Genomic DNA, 22745 nt, shown 5'->3' on the forward strand with positions numbered 1-22745 from the left:
TAATGGATATAAAGTATCTGGCACATAATGGGAGTCTGACTTTATTTTATTATTATTATTTCAGGGCTTGCAATTTTTTATTCATTTTTAAAGTAATTTGTTTTCTTTTCTGGAAAGAGCACTGACCATAAGATCTGTTTTCTTACCAAAGTTTTAAGTATACAATACAGTATTGTTAACTATAGGCCCTGTGGTGTATAGAGGATCTCCAGAACTTATTTATTTTTCATAACTGAAACTTTGTACCTTTTAACCCACACCTTCCCTTTTCCACCTCTCCCCAGACCCTGGGAACCATCATTCTACTGGTTCTAGGAGTCTGACTATTTTATTTTGTTATTGTCCTTAAATATTGGAAGGCTTCATGAATTTGCACACTTTCCTCATGCAGGGACTCAGCTAATCCTCTCTGTATCATTCCAATTTAAATATCTGCTGCTGAAGCTAGCACGAGTTTGACTATTTTAGATTCTTCATACAGTGGGATCGTGTAGTATCTGTCCTTCGGTGACTATAATCCCCTCAAGGTTCATCCATGTTGTCACAAATGGCAGGATTTCCTTCTTTTTAAGGCTGAATAATATTCCATTTTGTGCATATACTGCACTTTTTTTTTTAAAGATGGCTCTACACCCAACGTGGGGCTTGAACTCACATCTCCAAGAGAAGAGTTGTATGCTCTGCCAACTGAGCCAGCCAGGTGCTCCTCCACTGCATTTCTTTATTCATTCAGCCACTGATGGACGTTTCAGTGGTTTCCATATTTTGGCTATTCTAATAACGCCACAATAAACATGAGAATACAGATAACTCTTCAAGATCCTGATTTCAAGTCCTCTGGATAAACACTCAGAAGTGGGATTATTGAATCATAGGGTAACTCTATTTTTAGTTTTTCAAGGAACCTTTACATTGTTTTCCACAGTAGCTGTACCCACCTGCATTCCCATCAACAGTACCCAAGAGTTCCCTTTTCTCCACATCCTTACGAACACTTACTATTGTGTGTCTTTTTAATAATAGCCATTCTAATAAGAGTGAGCTAATACTATCTCATTGTGGTTTTGATTTGCATTTCCCTGATGATGACTGATGCTGAATACCTTCCCATCTACCTGTTGGCTATTTATATGTCTTCTTTGGTGAGTAGGTTTTTAAACTCAGAGGAAATGGGCCCTATGGAAAGACTATTCTAGAACCTCCAGAGAGGTCCTCATAGACAGTGCTTGAACATGCTCCTCATTGTCGACTGGAAGCCACAGCTCCAGGGGAAATGTGGATTCTTTAAGAACCAAGAAAGGAGCCCTTCCACCTGTTGGCAGCGAGTTGACACATGGACAGTCTAGTGTCAATGGCTTTACCTGTGGTATTAAAATGTCCCTGAAGGGTCTGTACAAGAGCTTGGATCTCAGGCACGTTCTCCTGCAAGGCTTGTCCACTGAAGAGGGGGTTGATTTTGGCAGCTTTATGACCATGTTCACAATATGCTGTCACCAATCTGGCAAGACCGTGATCAACTGATTCAAGGGGGAAAGAAAACAGTACAAACAATTTAGGAAATCCCCACAAACCAAAAAAATCAGTTTTTTTCAAAGAAGTCCTTGCTGGCTTAGACTTTTTAAATGTGTTGCTCCTACCACTACATCTCAGGATTAAAGACTACAGAATCCAGGAAAACACACTCATCTCCTTAAATTTATCTTGTGAGCGCTAAAGCCACTAGTGGAAAAGAGAGAACTGAATGCACATATGTATAAACAATTATGCCTGTCAATAATCATAAAAGGAAACACCCCAAATTGAAAAGAATTGTTCAAATGCTGAGATTCTGGATAATTATAATTCTCTTATTATTTGAGATTTTTAAATATTTGAGATTTTTAAATATTTGGTAGGGCGCCCAGGTGGCTCAGTCATTAAGTGTTTGCCTTCAGCTTAGGTCATGATTCTGGGGGGTCCTGGAATCGAGCCCCACATCAGGCTCCCTGCTCAGCGGGAAGCCTGCTTCTCCCTCTCCCACTCCCCCTGCTTGTATTCCCTCTTGCTTTGTCTCTGTCAAATAAATAAATAAAAATCTTTAAAAAAATTTTGACATAAAAAGGGACACCTGGGTGGCCCAGTCAGTTAAGCATCTGCCTTCAGCTCAGACCATGATCTCAGGGTCCTGGGATGAGTACGGCATCAGGCTCTCTGCTCAGTGGAGAACCTGCTTCTCCCTCTCCCTCCACCTGCCATTCCCCCTGCTTGTGCACTCATGCTCTCTCACTCTCTCTCTCTTGTTCTCTCTCTGGCAAATAAATAAACAAAATCTTTAAAACTATACATTTTACATTAAAAAAAAAAAAAGAAATGGGACTACAAAATCAATGTTACATTTCCTTCTCTATTTCTTAAAGGCTCCTGGTACAGTTATTTCATAGACTCATGAAATCTTACACTAGAAAAAGAGCTTAAAAATCATCCTGTCACTCACATGATTAAAAAAAAAGAAAGAAAGAAAGAAAGAAAGAAAGAAATACCCTTTATAAAGCCCTAAATGAGTGGTTCCTTGGTCTCTGCTTGGAGGAGAGGCATTATCTCTCAATGAATTCAATTGGTGATTTTCTATTGAGCCAGAAACTGCTTTTCTTCGCCTTTTCCACACGAAATTTCTTCCCAAATTTGAAGAAAAAAAAAAAATCCTACATGCCCAAACTCAGTTCACCTTCAGTTCAACAAGGCAGCCTTACAAACTGAGCGCGAATCCCTAAAGACGAGCAGATCTACTCTTAAGGGCACACATTTTCTGAACATTTTTTTCAGTTTGTGTTTTTCTTCTTAGAACCCAGAGAAAATTGTTAGCATATTTTGAAACATCTAGTGACTATTTCATGAACCTTTATTGCCATGTAGTGAGCTACACATGTGCTTGGGTTTGTAGTCAGAGAACTGCAAAATGTACCTCCTGCTGTAGGCTCATAGGAAAGAGCAAAGATGAAATGAACATGTAAAAGACATGTTCACACTAATACAACAGTTAGGAGGTTCCATACTATGTCTAATAAACTAGTAAAGGAATCAAACAATCCCAGAAATGAATTGATTTCAGTCTGGAGGGTAGTCACATGAATTGCTGTAGGGCTCTACCCTGAACTCTACTGAAGTTCTCAATTGCTGTTACGACATAAGAAACCTTCAAATCTGTGGCTAAAATCCAGATAGGCCATGTCTAAAGCATTGTCCCCATTGGCCATGCCTTAAAAACACATTCTTGGGGCACCTCGGTGGCTCAGTGAGTTAAGCCTCTCTGCCTTCAGCTCAGGTCATGATCTCAAGGTCCTGGGATTGAGGCCTACCTTGGGCTCGCTGCTCAGCAGGGAGCCTGCTTCCCCCTCTCTCTTTGCCTGCTTCTCTGCCTACTTGTGATCTCTGTCAAATAAACAAATAAAATCTTTAAAAAAATTTTTTTTTCCTCCCTGCCCAAAAAAAAGCAAAACAAAACACATCAAAAAAGCCCACATTCTTCCCTGGGCTTCTGTGGCATTGCAAGATCCCAGCTTTCCTCCCAGCTCACTGGCTACTCAACCTCAGTCATTTGGGGGGAGCTCTTTCTTTGCCCATCTCTATAATATTAGTGCTCTGCAAGTCTGCTCAGAGCCTTTTTCTCAATCTGTTTTCTCCTGCAGGGTCATCTCCTGCACTTTCTGCAGCTTCTAGTAACGTACAAAAAACTACATCTCTATCGGGACAAGTCCAGTAGTACATATGTGGGGTTATCATCAGCAGTCTCAATCAAATCAGTAGCCGCGTTGAAAACATTCTCTTAGTGAACCTATGTCACCTGACGGAGGTCAATGCTCCGATTTCTAACTGCTTGCCAGGCTTTTCATTTTACTCTACAGCTGGGGCGTGGTGTTGGCACAAGAACATGTGGCCACTGGGCCACTGCGTTTCTGGCAGAGCCAAAGAGATACCCTCCCCTCCGTACCTCTACGCATATCCTACATCCACCCCGGCAATCTGTTTTCTCTCAGACCCTCCTACCATTGTTCTGGTTTCTTCTGGGGACCCAATCCCATATCCCTTCCCTCTGCCTCCCAGATCTTTCCATTGTGACCTCCGGAATTCTGCTCCATGATTAACGAGCCTCTCTGCATTCTTACCCTCTTCTTTAAACATTCCTTATACCCCTGTCCTAATTGGAACCTGCTTCCCCCCACCAGAGGACAGGGGGAGGTGAAGTTACTCATCCCACATCCACCCCTCAGGTATTGAAGGTGGGAGTCAAAGCCTCCTTGTGCCTCAAGGACAATCCCCTATCCTTATTACATTCCCGAATTGTTAGGGTTCTAACTCGGCAAACCCCCAGTCCTCTGAGGGACATGCCATAGTATTGTCAACTAATTTCCATTTGCTAATAGCCATTACAAAACAATGTTATAGGAGAAGCTTAAGGAAAAAGTGTCAGTACATGTAGATAAAAAAGTCTATAAACAGTATATATAGCATGAGCCTGCTCTTCCTTAAAATGTGTATAGCACAGGGCGCCTGGGTGGCTCAGGGGGTTAAAGCCTCTGCCTTCAGCTCAGGTCATGATCTCAGGGTCCTAGGATCGAGCCTCACGTCGGACTCTGCTCAGCGGGGAGCCTGCTTCCTTTCCTCTCTCTCTGCCTGCCTCTCTGCCTACGTGTGACCTCTGTCTGTCAAATAAATAAAAATCTTTAAAAAAAAAAGTGTATAGCACATAATGCATATTTCAGCATGTAGTCTATAGTCTATATAGCATAATATTAGTATCAATATACTTCACATATATGTATGTGTGTATACATATTTCATATATGTCAAGGAAATGGACCAAATTCCTGATTTTTGGTTTTTCCTTATCATATTTGCTGAGTTTTCCACAATGAACATGTATAGAGCTCTTTAAATTGTACCCATTTAACTGACTTGTTGCCTCTTATACTCTGAAAGCTTTCTTTTTTTTTAAGGCCTTATTTATTTATTTTGACAGAGAGAGAGAGAGAGCAAGCACACAAGCAGGGGAGAGCAGCAGACAGAGAGGGAGAAGTAGGCTCTCCGCTGAGCAGGGAGCTGGATGTGGGGCTTGATCCCAGGACCCTGAGACCATAACCAGAGCCGAAGGCAGACACTTAACTGACCGAGCCAGCCAGGTGCCCCTGAAAGCTTTTGATTAGCAGGTTTTCTCCAGCGCACCTGGCACACCTGTCCCCACCAGTGGACTTCATGCTTGTACGAATTGGTTGTATTTGTTCCTATGGCTGTTGCTTTGGGCAAAAGTAAAATATTAGGGGGGAAATCATAAAAATCTAGACAGACATTGTATTCAGATTACTTCCATAAGTGCGCTTAATTTTAAAGATTTGCAAATATAAAAACAAAAATAAACACACTTGTTAAAATACTTAAAACATCTCTTTCTTTTTTTTTTTAAAGATTTTATTTATTTATTTGACAGAGATCCCAAGTAAGCAGAGAGGCAGGCAGAGAGAGAGGGAAGCAGGCTCCCTGCCGAGGAGAGAACCTGATGTGGTACTCGATCCCAGGACCTTGGGATCATGACCTGAGCCGAAGGCAGCGGCTTTAACCTACTGAGCCACCCAGGTGCCCCTCTCCTTTCTTTATCATACTCCTTGCATTAATAACCTTTTTTGAAATTAACTCACATGAAATTAACAGGTTCTAGCTTCAAATGCACTGGATAAAAGTGTTTCACCTGTATTATTTTTGTAGCAAATGAGAGCATGGCCACTGAATACATAGATTTCTCATAAAAATAACTTCCTAGCACTGTATAAATAAACCAAGAGATTACTGTAAAAGAAATAAATGTCTTTATGTTAGGCATAATACCACCCAAAGAACTTAGTCCTCAGGATATCTATAGAAGTTCAGAAGAATGTAATTTGATGTTTAAATCCTCAAGAAGCCAGAGAGAAGAGGGAAAACAAGAGCACACATACACCAAAACCTCTTCAAAATGAAAGGAAGATACTGAAGGCAGGTTTCTGGCTCAAGAGACTGGCACACAGTAGATGCTCAAAAAATATTTGTTATGAACTGAATGAAGCCCTAAGAGTCAGCATATCGTAAAAGTCACAGAACCCTTGTGATGGAAGTTTTCCGGAGCTCTCAACCTTGCAGTGCTAGAGCTGTTGTGGATCCTTATTCCTTACTTCGAGCCCCTCTTTTCTAAGAACTGCATCCCCCCCATTCCAGGAAGTGGGTTCCTGAGGCCAAGTCTACCTCATGCCCTTCTGCCTCCCTCCCAATTAACAGATTCCCAAGACACCAGAGTTGGGTGGGTCTGATTTAATCTTTCCAGGATTTATGATTTGGGATTGGGAGATAAGGGTGGTTCACTAGGCCTGTTAGTGCAAACAACATGGTTTATGCTGAATATTTGCTTTCCTTCTGGAAGTCTGGAATCTGGGCACATGCAGAGGATGCTTACATGAACATCTGCTGATAAAAACCCTGGGTGCCGAGTTTCTGATGGACTTCCAGGTTAGCTACGTCACATGTCTATTACTGTGTGGTGCTGCTCAAAGAGGAGTGCATTCTGCATCACCCCTCATGGGGGAGAGAGCATCAGAAAGCCTACACAAAGGTGCCTCCAGAAATGCCTTTTCCTGTGCTTTTTCCCATTATGATCCTGCTGTGTATCCTTATTACATCACTGTGATAAATCTGAGCCGAGAGTAGAACTATTAGGCTGAATGCCCTAAGTCTTTCTGGTGAATCTCTAAATGTGGGGGTGGTCTCAAGGACACCCCACACGCAATATGGGTGGCACAGGAGCTGAGTACATTAACAGGTGTGCCTTGTAGGCCCACCCACAGCCTTTGCCAATATTCCCAGAGTTAGTTCTGGTCTTCTTCCTCCCTTCCCCCAACAGAGTCTGGGTTGCTACACATACCCTTTGGTTCTGGGAGATACCCTTGTATCTTTCAAATAAAGTCCCCTCTTTGAGTTAGACAGCCACAACTGGTTCTGTTGATTGGGACCAAAAGAACCTTAGCTAACAGAGGAGTGAAAAAAAGAATAATGACAGGGATATCTACATCAATGACTTTTCTCCCCATAAGCCAGCACAGTGGGGGCGCTAAAGAGTTTGATTTTCAGGAAGAAAGGGTTCATATTAACCATCATGAAGTACACAGGCAGATAAACTAAACTTAGTCCTTAACCTTAAAGTCAGTAGAGTTCTTTCTCATCATCTGGTCATAAACAGTCTCCCCCAAAATATCGAGATCAGACCCAATAATCTTCCTCCACTCAAGGCAGCACATGCTTATAGCAAGTGGGAATGTTGGATAAAATGACTGAAGACTCCAGGAAAGAGAATTTCGTAATTGGAGTCCCTCTGAACCCCAGGAAAACGTGACGGCTACCTCCCAGCTTCAGCTCAGGAACGTTGTAGATAACCACATTAAAACTGTAAGTACCAGAATATTGTATTCTGTACAGCAAACTCAGACCTAGGCTGTGCAACTGAGTTCATTTTATACCATACTCTCTCATTCCATCTCAAACACAGTATGTTTATTAGATAAATTTATTTTGCCATATACTTCTTTCTTAAAAAAAAAAAAACAAAACAGATTAAACAAAAAACCCTTGTTCTGGTCCTTTCTGTTTTTCTCCCAATCCTTTCCTAAAGTAAGGGTCACTGATTAATAATAAATGGTAGTAAAAACGAACTTCAAAAAAAAAAAAAGATTTTATTTATTTATTTGATAGAGAGCGCACGCACATGTACGTACAGGGGTGTGCACATGTGCGCACGGGTGGGGGGAAGGGGAGAGGAAGAGAAGGAGACTCCTTGCCTACCAGGGAAGTCTGATGTGGGGCTTAATCCCAGGACCCTGGGTTCATGACCTGAGCTGAAGGCAGATTCTTAACCGACTGAGCCACACAGGCACCCCGAGAACTAACTTTTGCTACACATTGTGCTCAGTGTTTCACACACAGCATCTTACCTAACTCTTACAACCCTGAAATAGGTATCCTTAGCTGCAGAAGAGTAAACTGAGTCTCAAAGAGGTTAAGCGACTTGCAAAATGTCACACAAAAAGTAGAATTCAAACTCAAGCATATTTGACTTCCACCCAGTCTTTTATCCATTATACTACAACAAAAAGTGAAAAGGGAAGTCCAGAGCCTACAGCGAGAGGGATGAGAGAACTGAACATCATTAAGACATTAAAAAAAAAAAAAAGTAAAAGACTAATGTCATTAGCCTTTATTGGTCTGCATTTGTACTCCAGAATTATGGAGAATTTTAAAACTCTCTAATGCAATAAGATTTTCTTCAACTGCGTTTCCCATAACTCCAGTAAAGGCTCCCATTATTTCTAATACACAACATACTCACAACCTCACTCCAACTAGTAAAGCTCAATGCCAAAGTCAGTAACCACTCAATGCTGTTTGGAATCCTACGGCTCCCGTCTTCTGCTGGTTCCTAAATTCCTCCATTTTTTGTAATCCAAACCCTCCATCATTAAATTTACACTCATGAATCAGCACTCTTCCATTTTCAACTGGGATTGTTGATAAATAAATTCAAGCTTACCCAAACTGAGGTTTACAGAGGTTAAAGTACAAGCTGTTACTAATAGCCAGCTACAAAGAACACTCACCACAAGTCAAATTTTAACTGGTGAAACCACTGCCATCTAAGAGGTTACTAGAAGCAAATTCAATACCTCCTTAAAGCCTCCATGTAATAGAAGTCTTAGCAAATGATGCAGTCACCCTACGCAGGCACGGATTTTCAGCCAGGATAAATATTTGAAGAAAGAAGACTGATGATGGAAGGGCAAAGAGAAAAAAGGAGGCGCCCTAACTTTGATCATACCTCCTCCCATTTCACTACGTCACCATTGACTTCAGGAGGGCCTGTCCCTTTGATTATGTCTGTCAACACCAAAAAGTTGTGTACATGATCCACAACACCAACTCAATCCTTCCTCTCAACCAAGATAGTACCTTTTAAGACAACTTGCAGGCATTAAGCACTCCTGTTCTAATTCATAGAACTGACCATGAGCACACACTTAAATGGAACTTAAGAAAAAACACACCAAGTCTTCATTGTGTTCATCAGTAAAAAAGAAATTATTACTTTTTCTAAAACATAGTAATACAGTCTATTACCCAATGTATACAGTGCGTCCTTTCTTGATACTTGGTGTGATGGGGGTACATGCAAAATTCAGATGCACTAAATGTTACAAATAAATTGCACATACAGAATCATATTTCCATTTCTCCATAGGATTATATCATTTAATAAGTATTCAGTGAACTGTGGAGCTGAGACAAGGTAAGATAAGGTCTTCCCCAGGCAGGATCTTACAATGTGAGAGGATGGTCCCTACACAAATACACACGGTCATGAAATGTTCCATAGAGTTCAAGAGGTGCAATACTGAGAGTTGAAGGAGCTCAGATTAGGACGGGCTGAAGTCGTCTGGACAGATGTCACAGAGGAGATGGGAATGGAGATGGGTAAGAAGTGGAAAGGCATACAGGATAAGGGCTAGAACATGGGGCAATTCATGTTGGAGAAAAGTAAGAAAGAAGGGAGAATGGGTCACAAAACATGAAGGGCACTGAGTATCTAGCTAAAGAACCTGTATTTTATTCTGAGAGGCAAAGTAGAGCCTTTGGACATCTGAATTAAGAAAATGACTTGGGTCATTTTCTTAATGAGTCATTGGCTCAGTCATTGGGTGTCTACCTTCGGTTCGGATCTCCTGGGATCGAGCCCTGCATGGGCCTCCCTGCTCAGTGGGAAGCCTGCTTCTCCCTCTCCCACTCCGCCTGCTTATGTTCCCTTTCTCACAGGGATGAGAGAAATAAATAAATAAATAAATAAATAACAAATAAATGAATAAAACCTTTTTAAAAAAAAGAAAAGAAAATGACTCAATGAAACCAACATTTCAGAAAGATTGGACTAAGCCAGACAGGAACTAGGCTATACATTTTAATACCAGTGAGGCTTACCAGTTTTATCTTTTTGAAGTCATGCATCTCTTTGAGAATTCAATGAAAGCTACAGGCTCTTTGCCTAAAAACAGACACACACAGAGTCATGCAAAGTCTACAGACCCCCTGAAACTTTTTCATAGAGATCCACGGACCTTGGATAAGACGACCTGAATTAACTATTTTTGTGCAGTAGATGAGAATTAAAGACCTGGACTAGGATCCCAATAGTGAAAATAGAAGACAAGGCTTTAGGAAATACAGTGCTCAAAATCTGATATTAAGTATGAGCTGAAAAAGTTGAAGGTGGGTTGCTTGCCCTGGATTTTTACAATTCGTGTGTAGCAGAGACTCCCACAACTCCCGATATCCATTTTCCCTTCTCTTTCATAGTAATACATAATCGAACATACGGCTTCCCAGAGCAAAGATATATGTCCCGGCCTCCAAGGCAGCCAGCTGGCCACGTAACTAAGTTCTGACAAGTGAGAAGGTAGGAGCAGCAATGGTTGCACCTTCTGGGTCTTGTCCTTAAAGGGAGAGGTGTTCTCTTCCCCTTCCCCCTTTCCTCCACCCTGCTGACCAGACTGTGGATGCAATGGTGACCCATCCTGGACCAGAGTGGAGAGCAGTACCCACAGGATGATGAAGAAACAACACAGAAGGAGCCTAAATTCCCTAGGGCTTTGCAGAGCAAAACTGTCTACTCATCTTACTTAAATCACTATTATTCCAGGTCTCTGACATAGCCCCTGAACTTACCCTATCTAATACACAATCTGGTACCCAAGGTGGGTTGCTATCATAACAGAGCCTAAAATACATATGAACTTGGCTTAGCAGTCTGGCAGTAGGTGCCAAGGACTAGATCTTTCAGATTAGAAAGCTAATGGGCACTGTGTTATGCTGTTTGAAAAAACATGTGGAAAACTGTCACCTGTGATATCCTGCAGGCAGACTTATATCCACGGGGCTGTAGCTTAGTAGTGTGTGATCACTGTTTCTTTTCAGTCTCAGGAAAGCCCTGGGAGAAAGATGAGGTCGAACGGGATCAAACAAGAAGAGATGGAGGGAAATTCAGCTCTGCTAATGGGAGGACTCGATACCTGGCAAGTTTGGAGAATTAGAAGCACTCAGAAAAGGTGGTTCAGGGTGGGGCGGGAGAAGTGGGGGCACCTGAGTGGCTCAGGCAGTTAACCGAGGGTCTGCCTTTGGTTCAGGTCACGATCCTGGGGTCTTTGGATGGAGCCCCACGTGGGGCTCCCTGCTAAGCGGGAAGTCTGCCTCTCCCTCAGCTCCTCCTCCCACCCACCCCCACCCCTTGTTCTCTCTCTCTCTCTCTCAAATAAATAAAATATTTAAAAACAAAACAAAACAAACAAAAAACAGAAAGAAAGGAAAGGGAAGAAAAGGTGTTTCAGAAGAGGCTGCCTTAGCAGGAGGTAAGAAAACAGACAAACCCTCCATCAAGTACCTTCTAGAAAGCATTCACTGTGAGACAATGGGAGCCAGCTAAGCCTACAAGGTCCAATAAAGGGTGTTGCCTTCCACTATTATTTTTAGATGGTCTCAAGGTAAGCACCATTAAGTTTAGGGAGCTAAGTGGGTAGGGCACAGAAGCAGTAAATAAAAAAACAGAGATTTCAGGCTTAAAAAATAGGTCTAGATAAGATCTTTGACTGAAGGCAATTTGCTCATGGAATGACCACAGGCAAAAAGACTGCAGACCTGGGGCGCCTGGGTGGCTCAGTGGGTTAAGCCTCTGCCTTCGGCTCAGGTCATGATCTCAGGGTCCTGGGATTGAGCCCTGCATCGGGCTCTATGCTCAGCGGGGAGCCTGCTTCCCCCTCTCTCTGCCTGCCTCTCTGCCTACTTGTGATCTCTGTCTGTCAAATAAATAAATAAAATCTTTAAAAAAAAAAAAAAAGACTACAGACCTATGACTGTTCTAAGAAAACTGTAATGTTGGGTTCCTGGGTGGCTCATGAGCAACTGGCTCTTGATCTCAGCTCAGGTCATGATCTCAGGGTCCTGGGAGGGAATCCCGCATAGGCTCCTCCTCTCCCTCTGACCCTCCCCCCTCACATAAACAAATGAACTTGAAAAAAAGAAAAAGAAAACTGTACTGCCAACAAATTCCCGTTCTGGTCATAAAAAACACCTGTAATTGATGACCCACTAAAGTAATTCTCAGGCTCCTAACCTTAAAGTAGGCTGTGGAAGGTATGCAGCCGCCAAGGAGGGCACACTCCCCACGCCCATGTCAGAGACTTCCACAGAAGACAACGGGTGAAAAAGAGAAGGCGAAGCCAGGGGAATGTAGTGAATTTACTACACAGCTACATCCGGGAGCTTTTATCATTCCTCTCCAACAGGATCTGATAACTGGTTTGAATAGGGCCCTCTGTTGTTCCTCATTCTTTCCTTTTCCAGATGAGAGTTTTCTTTGTATACTGGATGTGTCAGTATGGGGTGTGTGGCAGTTCATAAAACTCCAGAGCAAAAGACACCATCAGCCCGGACAGGGAGGACTGTACATTCTCTGGAGATAAGGGACTTTGAGATGGATTCAAGGACGGAACAGAGGAGAAAGGAGGTAGATACATTCTTTGTATGGAAAGAAAAGCTTAGGTTATTTGAGTGGCCAGAGGGGTGGAGTGCAGTGATTACTAAGTATTTTTCAATATTTTCCCCACAGAATTTTTAGCTGGTATTTGGCCAACCTGAATAAAAATTATGCTTTCCAGGAATGCCTGGGTGGCTCAGTCGGTTAAGTGCCTGTGTTCTCTCGGGTCATGATCCCATGGTTCTGGGACTGAGTCCTGCATGGGTAATCCTGCTCAGCAGGGAGCCTGCTTTTCCCTCTACCTGCTGCTCCCCTGCTTGCCTGCTTGTGTTTTCTCTCTCTCTCTCTCTCTGACAAATAAATAAATAAAATCTAAAAACAACAAAAAAATTGGGGGAAAAAAAAAAAGGATGCCTCGGAGGTTCAGTCGGTTAAGCATCTGCCTTCGGCTCAGGTCATGATCCCAGGGTCCTGGGATCAAGTCCCACTTCAGACCCCTCTGCCTGTTCTGCCTGCTGCTCCCCCTGGTTATGCTCACTCTCGCTCTCTCTGACAAATAATTTTTTTTAAAAATTATGCTTTCCAAAAAAAATTATGCTTCTCAGTCCCCTTTGCAGATACATGCTGACCAAGTTCTGGCCAGAGAGATGCTACTCCAAGTGACAGAACCAACTCTCCCCAGCCTTTCTCCTACCTAGCCTAGTAGAAGACACTGATCCACAAACCGAGTCACTGCAAAATAATAGAGTAAGTTCTGGAACACAGAGAAGAAAAGCCTGTCAAAGATCTGTGTGCAATGGTAAGTTTGAAGAAAGTTACAAGGTGGCCTACTTGCCTTTCAGTTTTATTCAGAGTAGTTAAAACATAAGAAGAATGAAATTATTGCCCTTAGCAACAAAATTCCTTAAGCTAGATCTTGTAACTGTGCAACAATGGTTTCCAGGCACTGATTTCACTCTTGCCTCCCAATACCACAAGAGGCCACACTTGGCCTGCAGTTCTAACTCAATACCGACCTTTCAAAGGTCACCAAGCACCTCAAAGCACAGCAAATTCACGGGGGTGGGGGGGATGGGGGGAAGGCAATTTGGTTATGAGGGGGGAGGGAAGGGATGGTATATAAAAATCAACCCCAGAGATATTTTTCAAACACCTGCCCAAAGCTCCCAAGATAATTTGGGTAGTCTTCTAGTTAAAAACCACCAGCCCATGGGGCTCAGTCGGTTAAGCGTTTGCCTTCAGCTCAGGTCATGATCCCAGGATCCTGGGATTGAGCCCCACATTGGGCTCCCTGCTCAGCAGGAGCCTGCTTCTCCCTCTCCTCCCTGCTTGTGCTCTCTCTTGCTATTTCTGTCACTATCTGCCTGTCTCTCTCAAATAAATAAATAAAAATAAAATCTTAAAATAAAACAAAACAAAAAAAACACTGGTCCAGGTTTTTCTAAGGCAAGTTTTCAGCTGTCAGGCTGTTATTAAGAATTGAACAGAGGGGTGCCTGGCTGGCTCAGTCCATGAGGCAGCAACTCTTGATCACGGGGTTGTAGGTTCGAGCCCCACGTGCATGTGGAGATTACTTAAAAGTAAAATGCTAAAAAAAAAAAAAGAAAAGAAATCAGATAGAGACCCAATTGTGAGAGAAAATCTTAAACAAGATCACAATAATTGCGCAAGGAGCACACACTAATATGATTTTAAATGAAGAAGAGATTGTTAAACATGTCCTACACATACATTCTTTGAGACTATAACAGTATTTGGCCATAGTTGGTTGTGGACCTTCTGCTAGAGAATCACCTGGGATGCCTGATTTAAAAAAATCTATATTTTTGAACCAGATCTCAGACCACTGAGTTAGAACCCTGGGGTGGGAGGATACCTGGGAACTGGCTTTTTTTTTTTTTTTTTTAAGGATTTATTTATTTTTTTGAGAGAGATAGAGAGAGAGAGCATGCCAGGGTAAGGGTAGAGGAAGTGGGACAGAAGCAGACTCCTTGCTGAACTTGGAGTTCCATGCAGGACTCCATCTCATGACCCTGAGTTCCTGACCTAAGCCAAAAGCAAGAGTCAGATGCTCAACTGACTGACCCACCCAGGCTTCGTAAGAACTGGCCTTTTAAAAATCAATTCAGTAATTTGAATACACATACACATTTCAGACTAACTGACATATAAACTTCTTGACATTTGGGCGCCTAGGTGGCTCAGTCAGTTGGGCGTCTGCCTTCGGCTCAGGTCATGATCCCAGGTTGCTGGGATCGAGTCCCACATCGGGCTCTCTCCTCCACGGAGAGCCTGCTTCTCCCTCTTCCCCTGCCTGCTGTTCTACCTGCTTGTGCTCTCTCTCTGTCAAATAAATAAATAAAATCTTTTTAAAATTTTTTTAAAAATAAAATTCTTGACATTTGATTTGCAAAGTGAAATAAGACAACAGTCTTATCCTCAAGGGATTAACAATCTAGCTGGCCAAATGTTTTCCCTAAAGAAATCTCATTGTATCCAAGAGACAGAAATCAGGTTCACTATAAATGTCCTCTGAGGTCAAGAGCAAAATATCAAGGTTCCAATGTAAACCTAAGATTCAAAGTTCGGGTACTTAGGATCTTCATTGTTAACCTGATAAGTGGACTGAAGATGCCAAATGATCTTCCTCTAATAATCAGTCTGTATTCATCTTCTACTCTGTGAGGATTAAATATAGACAACTTTGGGACACCTGGTGGCTCACTCATGAGCTCATGGGTCATGGAGCCCCGGGTGGCAGGCTCACGCTCAGGAGGAGATTGCTAGAAGATTCTATCCCTCAGCTCCTCCCCTCACTCACCTCGGCCAGTGGTGTTCTCTCTCTCTCTCAAATAAATCAATATATTAAAAAAAATAATAAAACAGACAATTTTTCAGCATAAACTAAATACTCAAAATAGGTCTCTTGCACATGAGCATTCAAAGAGAGGTCTCGAGAACTGATATTCACATCTCCTAATTCACTAAAACCACCAGCAACATACTTTTAAATTCAGAAAGGAGTTTAAAACTCTGAAATTAAAATAAGGGGCTAGTTAGGTCAGGGAGACAGATAATTAATACCATGCTGTGGTCCAGACCACCAACTAACTTGCCCTCTTCAACCCTCGCTATACAGTTGTGATCCCCACACATTCTGTTCACACGAGCCTTAGAGATGGCTCTGGAAATGTATCCTTGAGTAAACTCGAGCAGCTGGGAGATCTCAGAACTCTGCAACCCCGCCTTCGAAAAGACCTAAGTTTCCAGAAGTTTACATCCAAGGAATAGAAAGGCCAAGACCTCACAAAACCAGTCAGAACACGAACTCGGGTAAGATCACCCAAGCGTGGATCCAATTACGAGACCTCGACCTCAAGATTCCCCAGCTACGAGGCTGGACAGACGATGACCCTGACACCACCACCCACGCCTGCCTTCCTTGGCCTCCTCACCTCCCCTTATTCCCCACCCGCCCGAGCACACTTTGCAGACCCCAGAAGCCCGACCTCCCCCACAACAGCACCCCACTTCAGGCCTGTCGGGGAGGCCCCCTTTTTCCCCTGCATCTATGATCCCGGCCCTATCCCAGACCTGGAGGGCGCGCCAGGCCGCCCCGGGGCTCCCGGCTCTCGGGCTTCCTTGGCCGGTACCCATAGACGCCCTTCTCCGTCTGGTAACCGCGCCGGAGGAGAAGCGGAGGGGCTCGGCAGAAGCCTCGTCTTGCTGCTGCAACAGTGGCCGTGGCCATGTCCCGCCCGGACCCCTGAGTCGCAAGACGAGGGGAAGCAGCCGCCGGGAGAAGGAAGGGTCGCCCCTGGGCAGCCTGGAACCGGTGCAGTGGCCCAGCGGGAAGCGCGAGGCTGGAGGCGGGAGCCCCACCCCGGGACAACGCCCCCACGTCTGATTGGCCAGGGGCCGGCCCCTGACAGCCAATCCAGGTCAGCGGCCGGCGGGGCGGAGCCTCGCCCCGGGATCCGGCGGGACTGGTGAGGTTCTGGAGGCTGAGCGAAGCAGGCAGTGCGGACCCGAGCGTCATCTGCTTTCCCGTACAAAATTCGTTATCTCTGTATGTTCTAAGGACTCCCGCCGGGAGTATTCACCCACCGCCCCTCTGCGGGAAGCCCCAGACCACAACCTCACAAACGCGAAATAGGTTTCCATACCGAGGGGAAAATCAGCTACAGGATGCAAAAAAAAAAAAAAAAAAAAAAAAAGTAGTTGGGATGGGGACCAAGGGACGCATATGAATGAAGGTCATATGAAGGAGCCAGAAAATCAATATCGTTCCTTTTTTTCTTAAGAAACATTTTGGAAGAAAGTAGAAAATAGGAGAGGAGGAGCCTGTAATAAGGGGATAAAATAAAAGTGAAAAGAAATTGGGCATGGAAGATTTCAGGCATCGTGGAGATACTGAGATTCTCCGTTCGTTTATCTCTGACAGAATTTCCCAAACTATTTTATTCTACGACTCACCCTTAAGTTTGCCAGTGGGGTGGGAGATGGAAGGGGTCTGATTCCCTCCCGCGTCAGTCATCCCATCATTCCAGTCTGCCATGCAACAGTACCCCATACTCCTAACAACGTTACACGTATGGGTCCAAGAGATAGCTCTCCACCTCACTCCCTCAAGCCCCACGCCCACAGAACACTTTGCCAGGTTCCAAGGATTAGTAAGATACAGGGTCTGCCCTTAATCAGTTCCCAGTCCAGTTGCAGACTGAACTCAACACACAGTATGAGAGATGCTTGGACAGAGAGGCGTATGCCCTGCAAACATGGACAATGGGGGTAGAGTATGAAGAGGTGTGTCGGGGAACCTCCAAGTGGAAAGGACACTAGAACAGAATCTTCAGGGATGAAGTAGGTTATGGTGATTATGATTTTTTTTTCTTTGTAATTTTAACACAAGAGTCCAGAGCACATTTGAAAGATTTTCCAAAGTACTAAATCAAAAATACGGAAAGGAGGAATAAGCCAAGAGTATGAAGTCCCTGCAGAGATGGGAAGCGATGGGCTCCAAGCACAGAAGATGCTAGAAAGAAGAGATGTGTCTTCCATTTTTTTAGGTGGAAATAAGAGAAGATTGGTGCAAAAGCAATCAGAGTTGTAGATTCAATGGTAAAATTTTGAGGGAATTTCTTCTGTGTGAAGTATGAGGCTATAATTTGCCCCCAAAAGAATTATCTGAGAAAGTGCTGGGGAGTGGGGAGGTGAGTCAGAGTTCAAAAGGTGGGGACAGTAGGAAACTGTCACTGAGGAAAGTAGTAAAATGTGAAAGATTGTCCTAAAGTTTTGCGTGCCACCCAGTTGAGGTTGGTGACCGTGAATAGAAAGAGATACCAATTTCTGCTCTTTTGTGATTTTCTACATTAGTGCTCAGCTGGCTTGGCACAAAGAAGGTGGGAAGGATGATGACTGGATCCATTCATGGCTGTAATTTTTCCAGGCAGATGTGATATAATGGCCAAGACACAAAGATGTTTGAGATACTAGTTGGCAAACAATTGAAATTAAAAACAAACAAACAAACAAAAAATAAAACATGGACTCTATGCTGGGGGGAAAAAAAGCTAAAGATATAAGAATGGGCTCATAAACGAAGGGAAGTGCCAGTGGGTTGTGAATTCCAAGGAGGCTGAAGAATAGGTAAACTCGGGGTGCCTGAGAAGCTGAGCTATAAAAGAAGATCGTAGAAAGACAATGGGGTATTTGAAGCAGCTCTTTCTGCCATTGGTCCTGTCCCTGTGCTTTAATAAAAACACCTTTTCGTGCTGGAAAAAAAAGAAAGAAAGAAAGAAAGAACATGGGGTGTTTGTTGTGATGATTGCAGAAGTGATGCAAATTTTGATAACGATAAGGAAAGTTGGTTGGCTAAAGTGAAGTGATGAAGAATATTATCAGGTAATGTCTCAGGTAAGAATTGAAAGGTCAGATTTTTACATCATGTGCCATAGAAACACTCATATCACCTTGGAAGTGCCAGAAATTAAAGTAGAGGAAGACTCTTAGCTACATGTTGAACCCTCTGGTGAAGGAGGAGGAACAGCTAGGAAGTTGGCAGGTGATGCTGTGGAAGGGGAAAAGGTGTGGCATATCCTTAATGCATGGATTCACATTGGCAGGGAAATGGAAAAAAATGTAGTCAGCAGCTGGGAATAAAGATGATACAGGTCCCATCCCTGGACCAGGTACAGTCTATCCAAAATAGCTCTCAAATCTGTTCACTCTCCATCATTACCGCCTAGTCCGGGCCACCTCTCCCCAGGAGGACCACAGTAGCTTCCTAAATGGTCTTCTGGTCTTGGGTCATTCCTTGCGTTGTCATACTTCTTCCACATTGAGTCAGACTTATTTCCTAAAATTAATATCTGATTCACAGGGCTCTTGTCTGAATTTGAATAAGAGCATTCAATCAAAAAAATACATAGCAGACCGTGGGAAAAGAACTATTATAATCATTACAATATTATTAATGCTGTTTTAAAACTACAGTTTATGTAGTTTAATCATTTTATTATTTCTGGAAAACTTAAATGTTTTGTTCTCTTTTCTACTGTTATCTTATTTCTACATAGAACATGGAAGTAGATAGAGATGGTTCTATATATAGTTCTATATAGATTTCTAGAATTGAAATGCAATGCTGTGGTAATTGCATGAGTGCTGTGCTGGGTATCAGGCTACTAGATTCTAATTCCACTTTTTCATTGATTGGCTGTGTGTCCTTGGAAGGACACAACCTCTCTATTTCCTCATGGTCTACACGTTCTTTAAAGTTCATTCAAGTTCTAAATGGTTTTGATTTAAAAGCTTAATGTAAAAAATAAGAGGATATGTATTGGGCCACTAGAGGAGAAGGGGAGAGTGTAGGCCTTACTTATTTATACAAATGGAATGTTTTACAGAAATTAAAAAGGAATCAACCAGGTGTACACATAGAACATAAATAGTTTCCCAGTATATAAAGTGGAGAAGAGAAAATGACAGAAATGATATTCACACAAATTTTAAAATACACCAAGTTAGTCTATGTGTTTTTAATGAATCTGTACATATATAGTAAAAGCGTAAATATATAATTAGGTAAGATGCATATCAATTTCAGTAGATTGTTTGGGGGGCATGGAGAGGAAAAGAATGGGTGGGGCAGGAGCTTTTATGAGTTCTACAGTGTTATAGTTCTTCTGAAAATTCTGATACTCGTATTTCAAAATGTTAGTCTCTGTTAGGATTTCAAAAATATTTGAAAGTATTTGTCAAATTGTGGGTGATGAGAATATGGTTATTTGGTTTTTGTGACATGTGACTCTTGATTTCAAGGTCGTGACCTTGAGCCCCACATTGGGTGTGGAGAATACTCAAAAATAAAATCTTTGGGCACCTGGATGGCTCATTTGGTTAAGCCACTGCCTTCAGCTCAGATCATGATCCCAGAGTCCTGGGATTAAGTCCCATATCAAGCTTCCCCTGCTCTGCAAGGAGCCTGCTTCTCCCTCTCCCTCTGCCTGCCACACCCCCTGCTTGTGCTGAATCTCTCTCTGCCAAATAAATAAATAAAATCTTTAAAAACAAAGTAAAATAAACTAAAACCTTTAAAATAAAAAAAAATTGTATATAAGTATTACCTACATTGGGAAAAAATAAAATAATATATTTTAAATTGTAAACATTTATAAAATATTTTTTAAATTATAACTGAAAATTAGAAAGATCTTCCCTGATGTCCTTCTTAAAATTGCAACTAACCTCATCACCCCTCTTACTTCTGCTCCCCCTTACTCTACTTTTCTTTTTTTATATTATTACATATATCATTTTCTAATGTACCGTAAAATCTGCTTATCATTTTTTCTCTATCTCCTTTAACTAATATGTAAGCTCCATAAGAACAAAGATCTTTATAGGTTTTCCTCACAGATATATCTTAAGTGCTTAGAAGAGTGCCTGGCACAAAAGAGGTATCCCAGAAATATTTTCTCAGTGATTGTATGGATTTTAGAGGCTGACTGCTTGTGTTGAAATTCTTTTATATATTTATTTATTTGACAGAGAGAGAGAGATCACAAGTAGGCAGAGAGGCAAGCAGTGGGGGAGGGGGTGAAGCAGGCTCCCTGCTGAGCAGAGAGCCTGATCCAATGTGGGGCTCAATCCCAGGACCCTGAGAACATGACCTGAGCCAAAGGCAGAGGCTTAACCCACTGAGCCACCCGGGCGCCCCTGGTGTTGAAATTATAGTGCTACCACTTTCTAGTTGTGGGATCGTGGCCAAGTTATTTACATGCTCTTATTTACATTCCCTATCTGTAAAATGGGACTTGTAATAGTACTTACCTAATCGGGTTGGTGTAACTACCTATCAAACACTTTAGAATAATGACTGGCATAATGTAAATACTCAATACTTATTAGAAATAATAATGATAATAATAATAATTATTATTATTATATTGTTATTATTATTACAAGGTCTTAATCACGATAAGTGACCCTCAACATGATTCCTGGGATGTGATGGTCTTGAGCCTGCATGAGGCCTGATAAGTAAGTCTGTGTGTCAGGGTTCAAGACAATTAGCAATGACTCAGTATGAGAATGGGAATATTCTAGGTATCAACTGAAGGAGTTCAGAGTATGCCACCCCAAAATGTGCCACTCTGGCACAAGGATCATTTTGAGCTGAAAGCAATTGAAAAGAAACAAATATAAGAAGGGCAAGATGATTCTTTTTTTTTTAAATTTTTTATTTTTTTATAAACATATAATGTATTATTAGCCCCAGGGGTACAAGTCTGTGAATTGCCAGGTTTATGCACTTCACAGCACTCAACATATCACATACCCTCCCCAATGTCCTTAACCCAGCCACCCTCTCCTTACCCTCCTCCCTCCTGCCACCCTCAGTTTGTTTTGTGACATTAAGAGTCTCTTATGGTTTGTCTCCCTCCCGATCCCATCTTGTTTCATTTATTCTTTTCCTACCCCCCCAGACCCCCCATGTGCATCTCCACTTCCTCATGTCAGGGAGATCATATGATAGTTGTCTTTCTCCAATTGACTTATTTCACTAAGCATAATACCCTCTAGTTCCAACCACGTCGTTGCAAATGGCAAGATTTCATTTCTTTTGATGGCTGCATAGTATTCCAGTGTATATATATACCACTTCTTCTTTATCCATTCATCTGTTGATGGACATCTAGGTTCTTTCCATAGTTTGGCTATTGTGGACATTGTTGCTATAAACATTCGGGTGCACATGCCCCTTCGGATCACTACGTTTGTATCTTTAGGGTGAATACCCAGTAGTGCAATTGCTGGGTCATAAGGTAGCTCTATTTTCAACTTTTGAGGAATCTCCATGCTGTTTTCCAGAGTGGTTGCACCAGCTTGCATTCCCACCAACAGTGTAGGAGGGTTCCCCTTTCTCTGCATCCTCACCAGCATCCGTCCTTTCCTGACTTGTTAATTTTAGCCATTCTAACTGGTGTGAGGTGGCATCTCATTGTGGGTTTGATTTGTATTTCCCTGATGCCGAGTGATGTGGAGCACTTTTTCATGAGTCTGTTGGCCATCTGGATGTCTTCTTTGCAGAAATGTCTGTTCATGTCCTCTGCCCATTTCTTGATTGGATTATTTGTTCTTTGGGTGTTGAGTTTGCTAAGTTCTTTATAGATTTTGGATACTAGCCTTTTATCTAATATGTCGTTTGCAAATATCTTCTCCCATTCTGTCAGTTGTCTTTTGGTTTTGTTAACTGTTTCCTTTGCTGTGCAAAAGCTTTTGATCTTGATGAAGTCCTAATAGTTCATTTTTGCCCTTGCTTCCCTTGCCTTTAGCGATGTTCCTAGGAAGAGGTTGCTGCGGCTGAGGTCGAAGAGGTTGCTTCCTGTGTTCCCCTCAAGGATTTTGATGGATTCCTTTCTCACATTGAGGTCCTTCATCCATATTGATCCTATTTTTGTGTGTGGTGTAAGAAAATGGTCCAATTTCATTTTTCTAAATGTGGCTGTCCAATTTTCCCAACACCATTTGTTGAAGAGGCTGTCTTTTTTCCATTGGACATTCTTTCCTGCTTTGTCAAAGATTAGTTGACCATAGAGTTGAGGGTTTATTTCTGGGATCTCTATTCTGTTCCATTGATCTATGTGTCTGTTTTTGTGCCAGTACCTTACTG

The 22745-nt window shown here is 42.4% G+C and overlaps 1 protein-coding gene and 1 non-coding gene across 3 annotated transcripts in view; both read right to left on the reverse strand.

Annotated features, from left to right (window-relative positions):
- Window positions 1–16419, reverse strand: part of DHTKD1 (dehydrogenase E1 and transketolase domain containing 1) — a 53504-nt gene extending 37085 nt beyond the window's left edge. Inside the window, exons 1-2 of one of the 2 annotated variants that reach the window (XM_032837799.1) lie at window positions 16163–16419; window positions 1362–1517 (exon numbers count right to left, since the gene is read on the reverse strand). In XM_032837799.1, coding sequence (XP_032693690.1) covers window positions 1362–1517; window positions 16163–16319 — 313 coding nt within the window. In that variant the 5' untranslated portion in view covers window positions 16320–16419. The remainder of the gene's footprint in view (window positions 1–1361; window positions 1518–16162) is intronic. The other variant, XM_032837801.1, reaches the window with a different exon arrangement.
- LOC116855304 lies at window positions 347–449 on the reverse strand. Its single transcript, XR_004380331.1, has one exon. It is a non-coding gene; the product is annotated as a U6 spliceosomal RNA (small nuclear RNA).
- Window positions 16420–22745: the final 6326 nt, after the last annotated feature.

The sequence above is a fragment of the Lontra canadensis genome, unplaced genomic scaffold, assembly GCF_010015895.1.
Source record: "Lontra canadensis isolate GAN:19392208 unplaced genomic scaffold, GSC_riverotter_1.0 scaffold100, whole genome shotgun sequence".
Lineage (NCBI taxonomy): Eukaryota > Metazoa > Chordata > Mammalia > Carnivora > Mustelidae > Lontra > Lontra canadensis.